Source organism: Apaloderma vittatum, unplaced genomic scaffold, assembly GCF_000703405.1.
Source record: "Apaloderma vittatum isolate BGI_N311 unplaced genomic scaffold, ASM70340v1 scaffold44123, whole genome shotgun sequence".
Classification (NCBI taxonomy): domain Eukaryota; kingdom Metazoa; phylum Chordata; class Aves; order Trogoniformes; family Trogonidae; genus Apaloderma; species Apaloderma vittatum.
This window is the reverse complement of record NW_009708271.1, coordinates 228-16,737: the sequence shown is the minus strand read 5'-3', so window position 1 is coordinate 16,737 and position 16,510 is coordinate 228. Positions and strand designations below refer to the sequence as shown.

At 43.4% G+C, this 16,510-nt stretch overlaps 1 protein-coding gene across 1 annotated transcript in view; it reads right to left on the bottom strand.

Annotated features, from left to right (window-relative positions):
• MTOR (mechanistic target of rapamycin (serine/threonine kinase)) overlaps nt 1–15,657 on the bottom strand; it is a 58,861-nt gene extending 43,204 nt beyond the window's left edge. Inside the window, exons 1-24 of the mRNA XM_009866486.1 lie at nt 15,499–15,657; nt 15,015–15,123; nt 13,516–13,748; nt 12,960–13,160; nt 12,087–12,221; nt 11,342–11,617; nt 10,908–11,016; nt 9,892–10,078; nt 9,571–9,699; nt 9,028–9,272; nt 8,617–8,832; nt 8,169–8,374; nt 7,798–7,920; nt 7,356–7,445; nt 7,169–7,261; nt 6,516–6,650; nt 6,054–6,183; nt 5,586–5,836; nt 3,547–3,633; nt 2,789–2,956; nt 2,448–2,560; nt 1,867–2,029; nt 1,512–1,604; nt 607–753 (exon numbers count right to left, since the gene is read on the bottom strand). Coding sequence (XP_009864788.1) covers nt 607–753; nt 1,512–1,604; nt 1,867–2,029; nt 2,448–2,560; nt 2,789–2,956; nt 3,547–3,633; nt 5,586–5,836; nt 6,054–6,183; nt 6,516–6,650; nt 7,169–7,261; nt 7,356–7,445; nt 7,798–7,920; nt 8,169–8,374; nt 8,617–8,832; nt 9,028–9,272; nt 9,571–9,699; nt 9,892–10,078; nt 10,908–11,016; nt 11,342–11,617; nt 12,087–12,221; nt 12,960–13,160; nt 13,516–13,748; nt 15,015–15,123; nt 15,499–15,618 — 3,759 coding nt within the window. The 5' untranslated portion in view covers nt 15,619–15,657. The remainder of the gene's footprint in view (nt 1–606; nt 754–1,511; nt 1,605–1,866; nt 2,030–2,447; nt 2,561–2,788; nt 2,957–3,546; nt 3,634–5,585; nt 5,837–6,053; nt 6,184–6,515; nt 6,651–7,168; nt 7,262–7,355; nt 7,446–7,797; nt 7,921–8,168; nt 8,375–8,616; nt 8,833–9,027; nt 9,273–9,570; nt 9,700–9,891; nt 10,079–10,907; nt 11,017–11,341; nt 11,618–12,086; nt 12,222–12,959; nt 13,161–13,515; nt 13,749–15,014; nt 15,124–15,498) is intronic.
• Nucleotides 15,658–16,510: the final 853 nt, after the last annotated feature.

The window sequence follows — 16,510 nt, the reverse complement described above, 5'->3', positions numbered from 1 at the left end:
TAAATATATTCCTGGCATGGCACGTCAAGTATTTAACAGGAATAATTCTTCCCCTACAAAAATATATCAAGAGCTGAAGCCATTGTGAAACATCAGCTTAACAATACTTAATATGTTTGGAATTAAAATTATTAAATCCAGCACTTTCAAACTACTCCATCCCAGTACTGGACTCAGTGCTACATGCTTTTACTGTTCAAATTAGCCAGTGCTTAGCCATTAAGTTCTATATTGGCTTCGAGAGAATATAGTACTAAGATATAAGAGAACTAGCTCATAAAAAAAAGGCAGAGGCTCTAAAACAGGTGTCTCTAAAAGCTACCGATGATTCCCTGCGATCTATGAAGTTTAGGTTGTCATAATTCACATGAACAAGAAAGCATCAAGATTCCTTCATTAATAATAGTGTGACAATTCAGCTGCTTCTATTTTTCAATTTTATAGAGAGCCTCAAACATTACTTTGACCTCAGATTTATACAGAAGTGGCAACAGAAGAGAGATGTAGATAAACGTAGTTTAGATGCGCTGGGCAAACTCTGTAGATGTGACACAATCACTCCTCCCTTCAGCAGCAAACTTGTGCTGTGCAGCGCTCCAGTCTTACCTTCTGCAGGTTGATGGTGCTAACATGCAACTTCTTCATGGGACCTGTTTCCACAGGACCACTGGCCAAAGTTTCTCCCTGGTTGCTTCTCAACATTCGGTGCTGATAGATCAGGGGATCCTCTTCTTCATCAGCAAGAGTATAGCCCTGTAATAAATGGCTTACAATTAAGATCACGCCCACACACACAAAAGCAATGTTCACAAGCCAAACAGATAACTAAGTCTGAGCACATTCCAATCTCACAGCAAAACCTGTGAAGCAAACAACTGTGCTTCATTATAATGATCACATCTTATAAACCAGAGAATCATGGATTGTTAGGGGTTGGAAGGGACCTCGAACCTGAATGATAACCCTTTTCTATTCAGGGCAACTGGTAAGAAAGCTTAGCTTCTAATATTAAAAGCCAAAATAATACACCTTAGAACAAGCACTCTATCCTATTTGACTCACTAGTAAGCTGAGAACAGCTGCACGCAACTTGTTCTGCCCTAATCAAACTGCAAAGCCGTTACTGAGCTTTTCAAACGTGGAACGTGCGATGTGACAGAAAATACTGGCATAACAAGTTGTCCTTAAGTCCTGAAACTGTGGAAAAAAAGTAGAGTACATCCACATTTAAGAATTACTGAGGAAAAAAGTACTGACACTGGCTACAAGTCTGAGTTCTAGGTAAGAACTTGCAGTGATTTTTCTGCGGGAAATAACTGGTAACAGTTGACAGTAATTTTCCAGTGCAATCTCAAAGTCTCCTTAAGAAGCTTGTACTTCACACACAAATACAGCACCAACCATTCTTCATTTTATGAGTAACTCAAGGTGACGTTTCCAGCTAGATACGCTTCAACACTAAAACATCCCCAAAGTACCCTTATGAAACCACTGCACACTTGTTAACTCACCTTCACAATTCTGCAGATAAGAACATCATAGCGTTGATGGTTAATTCTGTGTCTCACCAGAACTTTGTTCACCATTGGGATAAAAATCTGGTACTGTACAGGGAAACGCATCAAAAGCTGGTTACTCAGTGTCACCAAGAGCAGTAAAATTCCAACTCTGTTTCATTGATTTTATAGGAAACCAATTTTAGAAGTTTGATTTCAGTAACTCCAGATTCCATAAACAACTAGGAAGGAAGACGTGGGGTTTTTTTAAAAATCCAGAATGAGTGCATTACAAATATTCAACTCTAAAGCCTTGATCTTTGGGACAGTCCTTCCTTCTACAAGCTTTCAAACCCACGAAGAACATTACCTTCTTTCCCAGCTGGAATACCAGAGAGGAGAGGGTGTCCATCGCAGTTGTTCGTAGCTCAGGGCTCTGATCTAGTGTTCGCACAATGGGATGAATAATTCGGGAAGCATAATCCGTGAAATCCAGTGACTCTGTCAAGCGGTCCACTGTTTCTAAAGCAGCTCTGAAGTCAGAGCACGAAGAAGGGAGGACTTACTTCTCATGGTGTAAGACAGGAGAAACATGATGTAAAAATACACAAGTGACTCATATTCAGTCCTCCTCGGTATCAATAGTAATAGGAATAACAGGTCACCTAAATTCAGTTAATGCAACTAGTACTTGCAGGACAGTTTGCAAGTTGCAGTGACTAAAACAGTGGCAGGTGAAAACCAGAAAGTAATAGTCTATTCCCCAAGAAAAGCTTGTAACAGTGCTGCAACGTCCAACCAAAAATAACCTTCCATAATGATGTAACACAGAGGAAGGAACTAAGCAGCATTTCAGTCTCCACGTGGCTAGGGCAGCCATTGCAGGACTTGGATATCACAGGAAAAAAAAAAAAGAAAAAAAAAAGAGATGGCAAAGCCACCAACACTTACTTGCGAGCCACCACTGGGACATCTGGGGCATCAAATAGCTTTACAATGGGAGGTAGTAACAAATGAAGGTAGTCATCCAGGTTAGCTCCAAAGAGCTGGATCGCATTCAACAGCTGGAGGGAAAAGTGACCCAACGTGACCCAAAGTTGTGAAAGGGATGCACTTAACTAAGCCAGAACCTAGTGGAAAGCTGCTTTAACCCTTAACTTCAAACAAAGTGCCGTCTACATCATTTCACAGCAAGCCACGTTTGCTTCCAACACACAAGCGAGGAGCCGCGCTGCAGCACGGCACGTCGGGCACGCACCTGCCTTGGCAACACCCACATGACACCCGCTCACCTTGACAGAGACGATGCGACTCTGACTATTGTCGTGCATGAAGACCCGTAACATGTGAGGAATGAGCTGAGGCAGATAAAGCTTGAACTCGCCTCCTAGAGCTACCACAATTTGCTCAATTAGTAGGATAATTGTGCTCTGTATGGAGTTGTTCATGACCCAGAAGTCCTACAGAAGAAAAAAAAAAAAATTAAAAAAGGAAAAAAACCCAACGGTTCTTCAACTGAAATGTATCGATTGCAAAAACAAACTGTAGGAGACAGTTTCTAGAATTAGACTGCAGGGACAGACTATATTTCTCTTTCACACTAATACAAATTGGCAGTGTCAGTCTATTTTTACAACACTCTGTGCCTTCAGTGCGTTTATAGCTGTTAAAAACAATCTCTAGGTAACTGATTTTTCCTAATCCTTCTAAGTGTTTGCAAACAGTAAGTGAAAATGAAGTGAAATGCCACCTCTTTATGAACTCCAGACACCTCCTGCTAAAACTGTCTCTGAAAGTACTAAGTGCACAAAACCCAAGAGCTCAAAAGAACTCGGGCACTAACAGAACCCAGAAGCTGCTCTTCCTGCAGTTCCCAGTAATAATGCACATCATTTCAAACATAAGTTATTTCAAAACATAATTATTACTCCAAATGCATGGAATTCCGCACTTCATAAGAATTTATGAAGTAATTGATACATACGGTAATCACAGAAACACCCTCCAGCTTTTCTGACAGTTAAGATGCTGCCTTCAGGACTGTACTCACTCTCATCAGGGTGACAATTTCATCCATGTAGGGCCGGATATGACTTCTCACAAAGGACACCAACATCCCCAGCTGCTGGAACAGGAACTGGGAGGAAGAAATGTGTGGGGATCAACACAGCTTATCGAAATATCAAAGCAAGACTGGAGAAATGGTGCTTCACAGGCCACGTGCAAGCTTATTTACCAAACAGCATGCATAGCTCCTATACGCTCAAAGTCTGGGGCTAAATTCTTGGCAGCTTCAGCTCAGTGGTTTCATTTTTATTATTTTTAAATAATTTTATTATTTTTATTGGGTTGGGGTTTACTGAGCAGGTGGTTTTGAGTTTTTGATTGGGTTTCTTCTTCCCCGTCAATTTGCATCAAAATCTTGTGAGCTCAAAGCCTCAGACAGTCAAGCATCCAAAGAGGGGCTTACAACGTGTCAGCAAATTTATAAAGTGTCAGAATCTCAATTACAGAGCTTTTTCTTATTTGGGTTTGAAGGATACTTACAAAAATTTAGCCCCTAATCTCTTCCCCTTGCCTGTAAACGAAACTGGCACACATTTGAAGATGCTCTTTCTTTCCTCTTTCCCATCCCCACCAAGATACATTGGTGAAAAGTTACTGGGGAAGAGAGTTTGGTCCTTGCCAGAAATATCACATTTTTTTGAAAGATGGTTGATCGTACCTTAGAAGAATTTTGGCTGAGACAATTTTATTTGGCTATGACAGTTTTGCGATTCCTTTTGCCCCAATACAATGTTATGCACTAATTCATGAGAATGAATTTACTTTTGAGATGGGTATGAAGTAACGTGGTTTAAAATTGCTTTGTCCACAAAATAAACGTGTATAGTCTTTTTTCCCTCTAGGGAAAAATATGAAAATATAAGTTACCATATATTAAACTTCACTTCTTCATGCAGTACTTGAAGACTATAGTGATAAAATATAAAGTGGAGCTCAGAAAAAACGATTTTTGTGAAAACTAAGAAACAACAACAGCTTCTTTAGTGAGAGCAGCACCCCTACATTTACCAAAAATGAACCCAGAGCTCCTGCCACTGTGCCTTTTTTTGGTGTTATGAGAGGATGCTTACATATAGGACAAGGACCTGCCTCCTTTAGGTTTTAGTGTCACGTGTACCCACCTCAGCTCTTCTCCCCAGTACACTTTCACCATCTTCTTTTACCTGAAAATTTTTAAACAGAGTGTGCACAACTGCATAAGCTTTCAAGCAAGTTAGATCAGTCAGGTCTAGGAGCTCGGCCAACCCAGGCGTGAGAGATGTTTTCCTTCCAATCTGAGTAGTAGTTCAGTCTGGGAGAAAACAGTGGTTCTACAGCAGGGTTGGGATTCTGCTAAGGGAGCACCCACCCCACCTATAAAACACAGCACCAGTAACCAGCACAAACTGCCCTTCCAACCCCAGGGATCGTTTCCAGCTGCCTGAGGGAGAGGCTTGGCAAACAGCAGCCATTTCGGGTTCTGTGAACCTTAAGCCCGTTATTATCTTCACACAATTCTCATTTCCTTCTAAAACTGTAACTTAAGTGGGAAGGAAGAGAAAGCGCTGCTGTGGAATCACCACCCACACTGCTCAGAATGTTAGCAGACTGTAGCAAATTGAATTTTCCTTCTCACAGATGAGCCAAAGTACACGGCTGCATCAGAACTTTAAAAAAATTTACCTCTATTATTTAACAATGCTGTTTGCAACAGCACATTAATGCGGAGATCACTGAAAGCTCTGGAAGCTGCACAGGCTGTTTTCTTGAACAAGACCAGTTTGATAAAAACAAAATAAAACATTGGCCTTCTGAAGATTATGCTCAGAAGCAGCTGTTTCAACAAAAAGCAGAAAAATTGTTTCCACTGGATATTTGCTCACAGGAGAGAAAAAGCAAAGCTGAACCTCACTTCTGCAGCATGCTTGGCAGCAACACGTAGCACAGCAATGCCCAAAGCCAGTCGCATTCTCTTAAAAAATGGATTCTTATTTTAGGGCAGTGGAACAGCAAGGAAGAAGGAGCGGTCCCTCGTACACTCACCTCTCGGATGGCACCATCACAAACCCGTATTACGTTAAGGAACGTTGGCATGACCTGGGGCAGGAACTGCACACACTTCAGCCCGAGAGATTTGAAAATAAAGGTGATGGCCTGAACTACCATCGTGTGGTGCTGGGACAAGGATTGGTCTCGGAAAATTCTCATCAGCGCCACCATAGAGACAGCTGGATAGAACTCATCCAGAGGGAGGTTTCCCATGTTCACCAACATCTCACTGGTACTGTAGTCCGCTAGGAGAAAGAAGGCAGTGTCACAAGCAACACATTAAATGGCTTTGAATACCAGTTCAGAAGCACCTGAGTATTAGGTGAAAACATGTACACTAATACTTTGTTAAGAAGGAGACAAACTGGTAACAACGAAACAATAACATAATGAAAACAAGCAAAAAAATCAAGCCCTGTTTGTAGATCAAGCTATTTACTTGAAAGAAATTCAGATGCTTACAAGAATCCTGGCTGGATTTGGACTCCGAGAGGCTGACAGCTGAAGCATCTCGTGACTGATCAATCATGCCAATGTTCACTTTGTGTTTGTAAGGGTCCAAAGCACCCAGCAACCCTAACACACGAATAGCCTGAGAAGACAGAAACCAAAAGGAAACTCATCAGAACTTCATCACCGAGCCAAAGTCAACACATGGACGCGTCCTGAGGATTAAAGAGTAAAGATCTGGAACTAAAGCGACTGCCTGTAAAAAACAACAGTCCTTCCCATTCAACCGTTAGAGACCATTTCACTGACTCGACACTTTTATCCTCTTAAATCTGCTTATCGTACTTTTATCAGCCATGACAATGGCCTTTCACCTCCCTCCTCACCCCAAATCTATGCAGACACATTTATTTGGCAGCTCTCTCCCCCTGCACAACTTTTAGAAATGGTTGTGTGACAGATTCACATCGATACCTCTCTACGGGTGCCCTGGTTCTGCTCAGTCTTCAGGAAGTTCAGAAGCACCTCCAGCAAAGTTGGGTACTTCCTGTAGGGTTCCACCACATAACCAGTGCTGGCCACAAGCTGTCCCAATGTCCAAAGAGCCACCTGCAAAGATCAAGTGCAAAGAAGTTTAGTTTTGATCAGGGAATTTTATTATGTCTCCCAAGTCATCATCAGTCATTCAACTTCTGTAAAGTTTCTTCGAGCATTTTAGCATCACTCTGCAAACCACAGTCCACGGTTTATAAGCCTCTGCAAAGAGCAGTTAGAAGATGCAATACTAAAGAGAGTGGTCATCAACTATTTCTCACTTCCATAATTGCCTTCACTCAGAGATAAAATTCAAATAGGCATTCAGTTTGGTGAGTCCAAGCCTCCCAATGAAAACAGTTCCTTTTCGTTTTTTTCCTTCCTCTTTTCCTTTAACAGCTTTGTACTATGTCACAACAGACGGGCACTGCAATCCTTCACCTGTGTGCCACGAGTGTGACCGTACACTCCACAAGAGAGACTCGAGTGATTGAAGGGCTCACTTCAGCAGCACACGTATGGGACACATAGATATTTCGTTACAGCCTTGGCCAGAGCAGATGGCAAGTTCAGCGCAGTTGTCAAACACTTACTTGTCTTTTTGCCAGCAGAGAGGAGTCCTGTAGCATGTCCATAATTATAATGAAAAGCTCATCCACCCACTTCCTCATTTCCAGCCCACTGACCTATTGAAAGACGAAAATAAAAGTCCTTCATCTAGCATCACCAGAAGTTTAACAACTGACAAGTCCGGGAAAGAGATACTGGCAGTACCCCTACCTGTGCAAGCTCCCCTATGGTAGCCAGGACATTGTTAATCACCCCTGGATTTGGATCTGGATCAGGATCTTTCAGTTTCACAATTAGGGCCTGGTAGGTGACAGAGGAACAAATTAGAACGTGTTTAGGAGACTCCTTGCAGTACATACAGTACTCAAAATTCATCTTTCATTTGTTTACATCTGAAATTAATTCCACAGGGACTCAACTCACATCCTCATGAGCATTTCAACAGTAAATGAAATTTTTGTTTCACAAACTATGTAAATCCAGAATCAAGTTAAGGTACACTGTCCCACACATGCATTACTGTAGGTAACATCCACATCAATCTGATTTTTTTGGGCTATGAAGAAGCAAATGAACTGCAGCTCCTCAGTGTCACACATCCATTAGTTCTATCATCTAACTCCAATGTTACCAGGAAATGTAGAGACTCTACCTTAAGGATCGGCTCCATATATGGACGAATGAGGCGTGGAGCGTTAGAAACCAGGTGACCCAACATCCTGGCACTTTGCTCTTTAATCCTGCCAACACCACTATGTTCCAGCTCTGTTAGAATCTGCAGAAAAGACAATAGAAGCATGAGAAGGAGGAAAGTAAAGGTAAGCAAAAATTACTTGGATTTCCTCCTCTCCTGTCCAATGACAACAGAAGGAAAAAAACAATCTCAGCACTTGTAAAGGGTGATCTATATTTACACTCCACTCGACCACACATTTACTAGAGCTAGAGAGCCCAGTTCTTCAACATCATCTTAGTCTCAATACCAACCACTCTATTCTCACTGCAGGCATCCCTCTTCATTACCTGGATTAACATCTTGCGCAGGAAAGGCATGACAAAAGCAGGGTTCATGCTGCTCAGGCGACCAACAGTACAGATGGCCAGCTCTCGGATTTCAAACACTTGATCATTCAGGGCCACAAAAAGAGCTTGCAAGTTTTCTGCCTGGGCAAGGTGAGCATCAAATCGCTCATCCAGAGAAGCCAACACACAGAAACGTATATCAGGGTCTGCAAGAACACATTTGTTTCTTTTTAAATGCAGTAAACTCATGTTCTTATTCTATTCATATCTCAAAAAAATCAAGACTTGAGAAGAGAAATTGGGAGATCTTTTTAATTCGTAAAGAAAAATAGCTTAAGTTAGTGGCAAATATGTGCAGATTCTATCACAACCTTAATATCATCACCTGCTCATGCACTAAAATTAACATGTGGTAGGAGATCCCTTTTTTTTTGAACCCCGCACTAACCTGGGTCAGTTATCCCAACCACAAGCAGTTTGCTGAGAACGTCAGCCACAACCTGCACGGCTGTCTGACTGACCACATGGGCATGACCACTGATCAAGTGGATGGAAGGTGTGAGCAAGCGAGAGCAAGTGCGGGCTGCTTCCATTCGAATCTCCTTGTGCTCGCTGTTCAGAAAGTGGTCTGCACAGTGCCGGACAAACTGAGTCAGAGAGTGGCCTAGAAAGAAGAGAAGGGGAGTAAACACAAGTTTACACAACTAAACATGAGTTTACACCTCACTTACTGGTCTTACCAGGGAAGAGGAGTTTAAAGGAAATGCTCTCAGAGTCTTTCTGCTACTTGTACTCTACTCCGACGCACTAGCGCTGACACGCCATACCCCTCGGCCCGTGCTTCCTTATTTCAGCTTACCTTCAAACTCAAAGCTGCCCAGGGTACGAAGCGCAAGCGTGATGCTCCCCACATCACTGGCCTCTGGAATGTTGGTGAGGCTCGGGGAGGCAAGCTGGTGGGCAAGGCCCTTCGGCATGCCCGGATGTCGCAGGGGCTTGTGCATCAGAACAAGGGAGAGCATTTTCAGCAGCCCATCCTGGATGTCCTTCTTTAGCTGGGGGATCTGACGACTCAAGTCGTACAGCACAGCTGTCAGAGCAGGGCTGAGGGCAAGAAGCAGGCAGAGCGTCATTAGAACACAAACAACATGAGGTGCACGTTTCACCCTTTTGTTTATGCCTCTGCCCATTGGATTTCTTTACGCAGGAACCAATGTGCTCACGCAACACGACACATTAACACATCGTTCTTCTGAAGGAGCTATGTCGATCTTCAATTGAAGATCATTTTAAAGCAATACTCTTTCTTCTCAATGTGAAGGCTCTCAAGGGCTCGTTCCGTACGGCCAATGATGCCATCCAGTGGCTAACTGGAAAACACGTTCCTGCACCCTGCACTCACCTCAGGCCCACAGCCAGCATCGGCTCCAAGAGCTCTTTGATGTCCTGCTGGATGCTGGGTCCCATGGCTCGTGCCAGCATACTGATGCAGGTGAAGACCGTAGCATCAACCTGCACAGACTTCTGCCTCCTGCAAAGGGACCACATAAAAGTTAATTAAGAGGAGCTGCTGTTTGTCAAAAACATCTTTCCTTTTCTCACTTGTTCATTATAAATCTTACAGAAATGTCTCCGATTTCAACACAATAATTTGATCCCATATCACAAAAATCTCACAAAGAACAGGTGTTTCAGTTTCTTCCTTTAACCTTCACACGCTTACTTGTGGGCAAAGTCCTTCGGTGGAAGAGCCGCTTTTATGATTTCCAGGACTTTTGGCAGGTAAGCTTGAAACTCAGACCTCACGGCCACAGAAAGCAAACCCAAGGCCTGGAAGGCTGCTGTTCGCTCCTTCTCCTTCTTCACACAGCTGAGAACATGATTCATGGTGTCTGGAAGATACTGATCAGCTGCCCCAAAAAAGAGAACAATACAGATACTGGAACTCACTTAGGTTTACGCACTTGCATCATATTTGCAATTAAACAAGTACAAAACCAGGGAACAGACAGAGCCGTATAAAATCTGCTGACACGAGCAGTCATGCCACCATGCCACCATCTAATAAAATTTTCAAAGCCCAGAAGGGTTTCTTTTTTAAAAAAAAAATCACCAAAATAAAAGAGCTATGAGAAAAAAAATATTGCAAGAGGTTCTATACACAAATAAGATCCATGTATCTTGGTTTTATAGTGACTGATTGGAAATTTGGAATAACACAAAGTTTGTTCTAACCCACTTAGAGCAGCTTGGTGACTTGCATCCAACTCTGACACTATTTCAAGCTTGCTTGATAAATCAATTGAACTGCATTAAAGCTGGCAGGTATTTCCCACTTTTACTTGATATTTCCTGGCACATGCAACAGAGAAAAAGGAAGACAACTCTGCTGATAATGTTTGGCATACATGGAGTGGGAGCAAGGGAGTAGAGTTCAACCTTAAATCTAACATACTGAGGAAAAAAAAAAAGGAGGTTCTATCTCTTATTGTATTGATCACAGAATTCAGACAATAGTTTTCAATCCATTTCCTTCATCAGAGCAACATTTTGGCATCAGATATCAAGTCTTATTCAGAAAAAAAAGACTGTCCTCCCACAGAGGAATTTGCTCATCTTCCAAGCACCACATTTCTACTGTCGTATTGCCTGCATAAGCTCATCTGGACCAACAAGAGCTGGATAACTTCCAGCCCAATTTCAGCAACACTTTCAACATTCAACCATCTGTCTTGTCACCTGTGAATGCTGAAGGACGGAAAGCCGCCAACCGTGGTAGCAGATTGAGAACCGTCATCTGGATCAAAGAATTTTTGCTGGTTCTGCACTTGAGAACCCACTGGCACACCTGGAAGGAGACAGATTGGGCTTTGAAGGTTGGCCATTGGTAGTAATGCGCAAACGTTTATTACCAGGGTGCTTTAAGGCATTCTGCTGACATTTGGCTTCAAAGTCCATCAGAAAGATGGATAATTAAGACTGCTTCCAAAAAAAGTAAAACACTTGCTCTAAGAGAGACAGTGAGAAAGCCAGGACACATGTAAATAAGGAGCTTTTATGCCTCAACTCAACACTAAGCAATACTGCCTGCTACGTAAGGACACGGAGGACAATTGCTTTACAAGAACTGGTGTCGTGAATGTTGGCAGACAAGTTGAAGACCAAACTCTTACTTGATCAAACTTCTCTTCCATTAGATCCCTGCAGCATCGACTTTCTACCAATGTGGACTTTGCCGGGACAGGTGAGGTTGCGAAACCCATGATTCCTTGGTGAGCGCTGTACCCCAGAAGACCAGCCAAAGCGTTGGACTGAGAGGGCTGAAGAGACTGGAAGCTGGTGAAGGGAGTGATGTGGCGAGGTTTGGTACTGAAGCCCATCAGGTCTTTGCAGTACTTGTCATGCACAAGCTGCTGCTGAGTGATCTCTTCCATCTCCTCTCTAAGGCGCTGGACAAAGTAGAAAAGCACGTTGTTGTTTGGTGAAGTTTTTTTTAAAAAAGAAAAAAAACATAGCTGAATGAGAGATTCCAAATACAGTGCTACCCAAGTGGCCTGAGCAGCATCCTGTAAAACTGATATCCCAAGGGCTGCAAAACACCAGCTAAGCAGAATCCAGCAAACACGCGACAGAGTCCTCATTCTATATAAAAATGTTTTTCATTGTAATTAATCCAGTTGAGAGCACTTTTCATTAGAGCTGAACAGGTACTCAGCTCAAACTCGTTGCTGTTATTTCTGACACGCTTCGATTTGTAATAACCAGTTTGTAATTATCAATGCTCTGACTCCATATTCAGAAGACTTTTTAGCCCATTTCAAACACAGCAGGGTATTTCCACAGACTGACAACACGCAGCAACTCAGCAATCAATCTGGCAACCAAAAGCCATAATCCCCATTTTGCTCATTTGCTCACCTCCCCCTCCATACTGCTGATTCTCACTAGCTCGTTGAGGATCAGTAAGGCACCATGGATTCGGTCATCACGGTTCATTCCTTTCTCTTTGGCCAAAGTCTCATCAAAGCCCTTCTCAGCCTCTTCGTATGTATGCTTAAGGAAAAAAGAAGATCAAAATCTCAGCAACCATGCAGAAACAAAGCCTGTGGAAATAAAGTAGCACTGCAAGTCAAGAGTCACCGATGTCCTGTAATTTCCAAGAGTAGCCACAAACCTCAATTCAGTAATAACAGAGTATAACACTACAAAAATCAGATTCAGCCGGAAGGTGTAGACTCTGCTGCAGAGCATTTTCAACAGCACTAATCAAAGAGCCAGACAACCATGCCATGGTATAAACTTCATCCCTACCCGCATCGCATATTTGACTATGAGGAGTCCAAGTTCACAACATCTGACTGCACTGTCCAAACCTTATTTGATATTGTGAAGCATGAATTCACACGACAACGGCAGCACAGTTAAGGTTCAGACACAAGAATCCTTACCTTTTCCATGCATGTTTTATCTACACTAATAAAACCATCTGCTAGGAAGAGGTGACAATAGATGATTGCACAGCTGTAAAACAAGGTCAAGGTCAACAGCTGAAAGTGAGTCGCAGACAGAGCAACGCATTCTCAACAGAATTAAGTCTCTTGCTTAATTTTCCAGCGGGCTAAAGCAATCACTCATGTTGTAAGCCATTATATTTTCAACCCTTTCAAGGGGAGGCAGTTTTCTTCTGCCAATCAGACATACTGACACAGGTGCCACGGTTCTAACAAACTGGCACTTGATCATTTGCATTGCGTTATGGGAAGCTGCTTCAAAATAAAGTTATTTTCTTACTCTGTACCACTGAGGCTTCTGCATCTCTTTTGGCTCCCGCTGAGTGGTGAGGATAAGGCAGGCTCTTAAGGCAGAAACAGCTCCCTCGCGGATGGCCTGTTTGGGATCCCACACAGCCACAAATATATTGTCAAAGAATGGCTGCACTTGTTGGAAAAAGAAGGTAGGCACGCTGATTGCCAGCTCACGCAGGACAAGAACCTGGAGGTGGGGAAAGAGACAGGAACAGCCTGTGAAGATGAGCGCCCATAGACAAACCTCATAATCTCTAGACCATAGTATCATTTATTTAGACTGACAATTGCTGCAAGCCCGAGCTGTTCCCAGCTCCACACGCTTACAGTTCCTGGCACAACGCTGTCTCAGTCTTCTTTTAGTCACTGGGCTAAGGTAAAAGCACTGTATCTGCTACAAGAGCATCACAGGTTCTCAGACATGGACTGGCAGGCATTCTCATCCTGACCAGACCTTTCCTGCAGCTTTCTGTGCCACTGTTAACTAATCCTGACCCATCCTGTTCCAAGACAGGTGAAGCTAAGAAAAAAAGATCACTTACAGCTGCATGTCTTCGACCTTCATTCCGGTCAGCTCCCAGCCACTCCAGAGCTCGTTTCACCTCAAACTCCACATACTCAGCTGTGAAGGTGTCACCGGCCATCGCAAGCCGTCCGATAGCCTTGGAGGCCATCTCCATTACAACGGGGTCATTGGATGGCAAGAGGTTCCTCAGGTAGTTGGCAAACCTGCCGATACGGGTGGCATTACCTCCTTCAACACCGATAAGGCTTGCTGTGGAGAAAGGGAGCAATGCTGTAGGTTCTCCCTAAGAGTCAGACAGTAGGTAATCCCTGGATGAGAGTTAGTATTCCCTATCCACTAACTCCTCCTAAACTGCAAACCCACAGGAAAAAAAATATTAAAAAAATCAAGCAATGGGAAAGGGCTGCCATTCTTTTGAGTCTGAACTTGTTAAGTGGACAAGAAAATGCATCTAGTAGCTTCATAGATTTTCCCCATTTTTACTTTAAAAAGAGAAAAAAAGAATCCACTCTGGGATTACAGACCCATCCCCAACAGAAAGGCATCCATCCACATGCAACTGCTACACTGTGGCTCAGCAAGGAAATCAAACACTGAATGGACCAAGAAAATTGCTCTTCCCACTCAGCCCTAGAGACGGTCTCTCTTGGACAGGGTGAAGGCACACGGGCAGGTGGTAGCATGGCCAAAGCTTTCACTGCCTGGGTTGTACCTGCTCTATAGATAAAGAGGCCGTCGGTGTCCAGAGTCATCAAGCAGGCACCTTTCAGCAGTGCTAAATCCACAGAAACAATTTTAAAGTGATACCGTCAGCTTAAAATCAAATGCTGTCAACAATGATTTCTCTACCTTGTGCTGTTTTCAAACATGTCGGGACTGGATGACTGTGTCTGTGAGCCTAAACCCTAAGTTCCTTCTGTTTGGGTATTAAAGAAGTAACTGCTCCAATACAGGCTACTTGCTTGGAAGGCAAAGTACTTATGTGAGCTGACTTCCCTGAGAGTCAAACTGCAGGCAGCTCTGCCACAGCACTGCAAAAGCACAACCAGAGCAACTGATGGAGCGGCTGATCAGAATCAAAGAAGAGATCCAAGCCCCTCCCAAGGGTGGAAGCTGCTGTTACAAAGCCAGGTAAATTTAAATAACAAGAATCAATCTCCTTAGACACAAGAGAGTTGAGAAAGTCAGTCCACACTGATACATACAAATGGGCAGCACAAACTGTTCTCAGCTGAGCACAAGAACAGAATTTTCACACACTCAGCATTCACATTTGATGCTCGACTCCCGGAAGAGCTCAGGGCCCATTAAGTACCAGGTTTTCAGCCACTCTCAGCAGCTCCCATGCTGACGTTTACAGACAGATTTTCAGAGCCCAGCAACCAGCACACACCCAGTGTACTGAGAAGTCAGGCACAAGGCTCCGAATATAAAAGCTCATTCCTTTTGAAAATCCATCCCTAAAGAGATGCACGAAGGGAGAACTCACCAGAAGCATTAAGCACTTTCACTCACCTATAGCCAGAATACCACCCTTCCTTTCATTCGCATCAGAGCTAGAGACCAGCTCAAATATGTGATGATTCAGCTGATCATAAAACCTGGTAGATTCTTCCTGACTCATCTGTAAAAGCAAAAAGTTCAATTCAGCTTTTCAGAATTGTTTCCCTCTTTCCTGTTCCCCAAACCTTCACAAAGACGTTTCTTATATCCCTTAAACAGAAAGAAATTAAATCAACCATGCATTACAAACACAAAACAGTATCTCTTCTTCATGCCCCAGCCATGTCAAGTTCATTCTGGTCCTCAACCACCCATCTGTGTCACCAATCCAATCACCCCTGCTACACGCTGGGGCAAAGGTAAGCTCCCTGCTATGCCTCGCTTTCTCTCTGAGACCAGCTTCCATGCTCCAGAAAAGTTCATCCCCAAAGTACCTAGCCCGTGCCCTACGCTCACACGATCAACACGGATAAATTATCTCCTTTGCAGCACTCACTTCGCGGAGCTCCATGGTGACATAATGCTGCAAGTCCTTGGCAGCTTTTGCCCTCGTCTCTTCACTGCGACTCTTCAAGCCATTGGCAAATTGTTGGAGAATGGACACGGTGCCCGACATGATGATGGTATGTGGGGGCTCAGGGGCATCAAGTCCTGTAAGTTCTTTAGAGAGACACTTTTTTTATTGCTTTCTGCTACTGAAATGTGAGCATCTTTCTTAATGTGGCCCCTGCTGCCTGTTTCCGAAACACACATCCTACTGCAGGCAAGGATGCCAGTAAAGCATAAAATTACAAGTAATGACCATATTCCTTAGACCTTACTTTATCCTGTGATAAAACTGTATCATCACGTAACATCCTGACCACCAGCCTATTTGCTCTCCAGTTCCTCAAATACCAAAATAGGCTCCAGTGAGTCAGGTGCCAGACCCCACAGTGATCCAATTCTAAATCAAGGGTCATACAAGAGCTGAAAAATAGTTTGGCCACATTATCCTATAACAGGCAGACACAATCATTCCCACAATTATTACAGAGTGGTTGGGGTTGGAAGGGATCTCTGAAGATCACCTAGTCCACCCCCCCTGCCAGAGCAGGATCACCCAGAGCAGATCCCAGAGGAACACGTCCAGGTGGGTTTTGAAAGTCTCCAGACAGAGAGATTCCCCAACCTCTCTGGGCAGCTCCTTCCAGGGCCCTGTCACCCTCACAGCAAAGAGGCACTTCCCTATGTTTAGGAAATACTTCTTTACTGTATTTTATATATCATATTATTTACTGTGTATTATAGCATTATCACATTTGACTACTCCTTCAACATCTTCATCCAAGTTTCTCCACTGAAATTTCTGTGTTATGCCAACACAAGGAAGACTCAGCACTCGAGGCCTGGCAAGTGTTACATTCTCCAGCAGATATTTAGAGATGGGAAGTCTACTTATAGCAACACCAATCACTGCAACAGGGTGTTTACTATCATAACACCTCACCAAACTTTCTAATCACTCT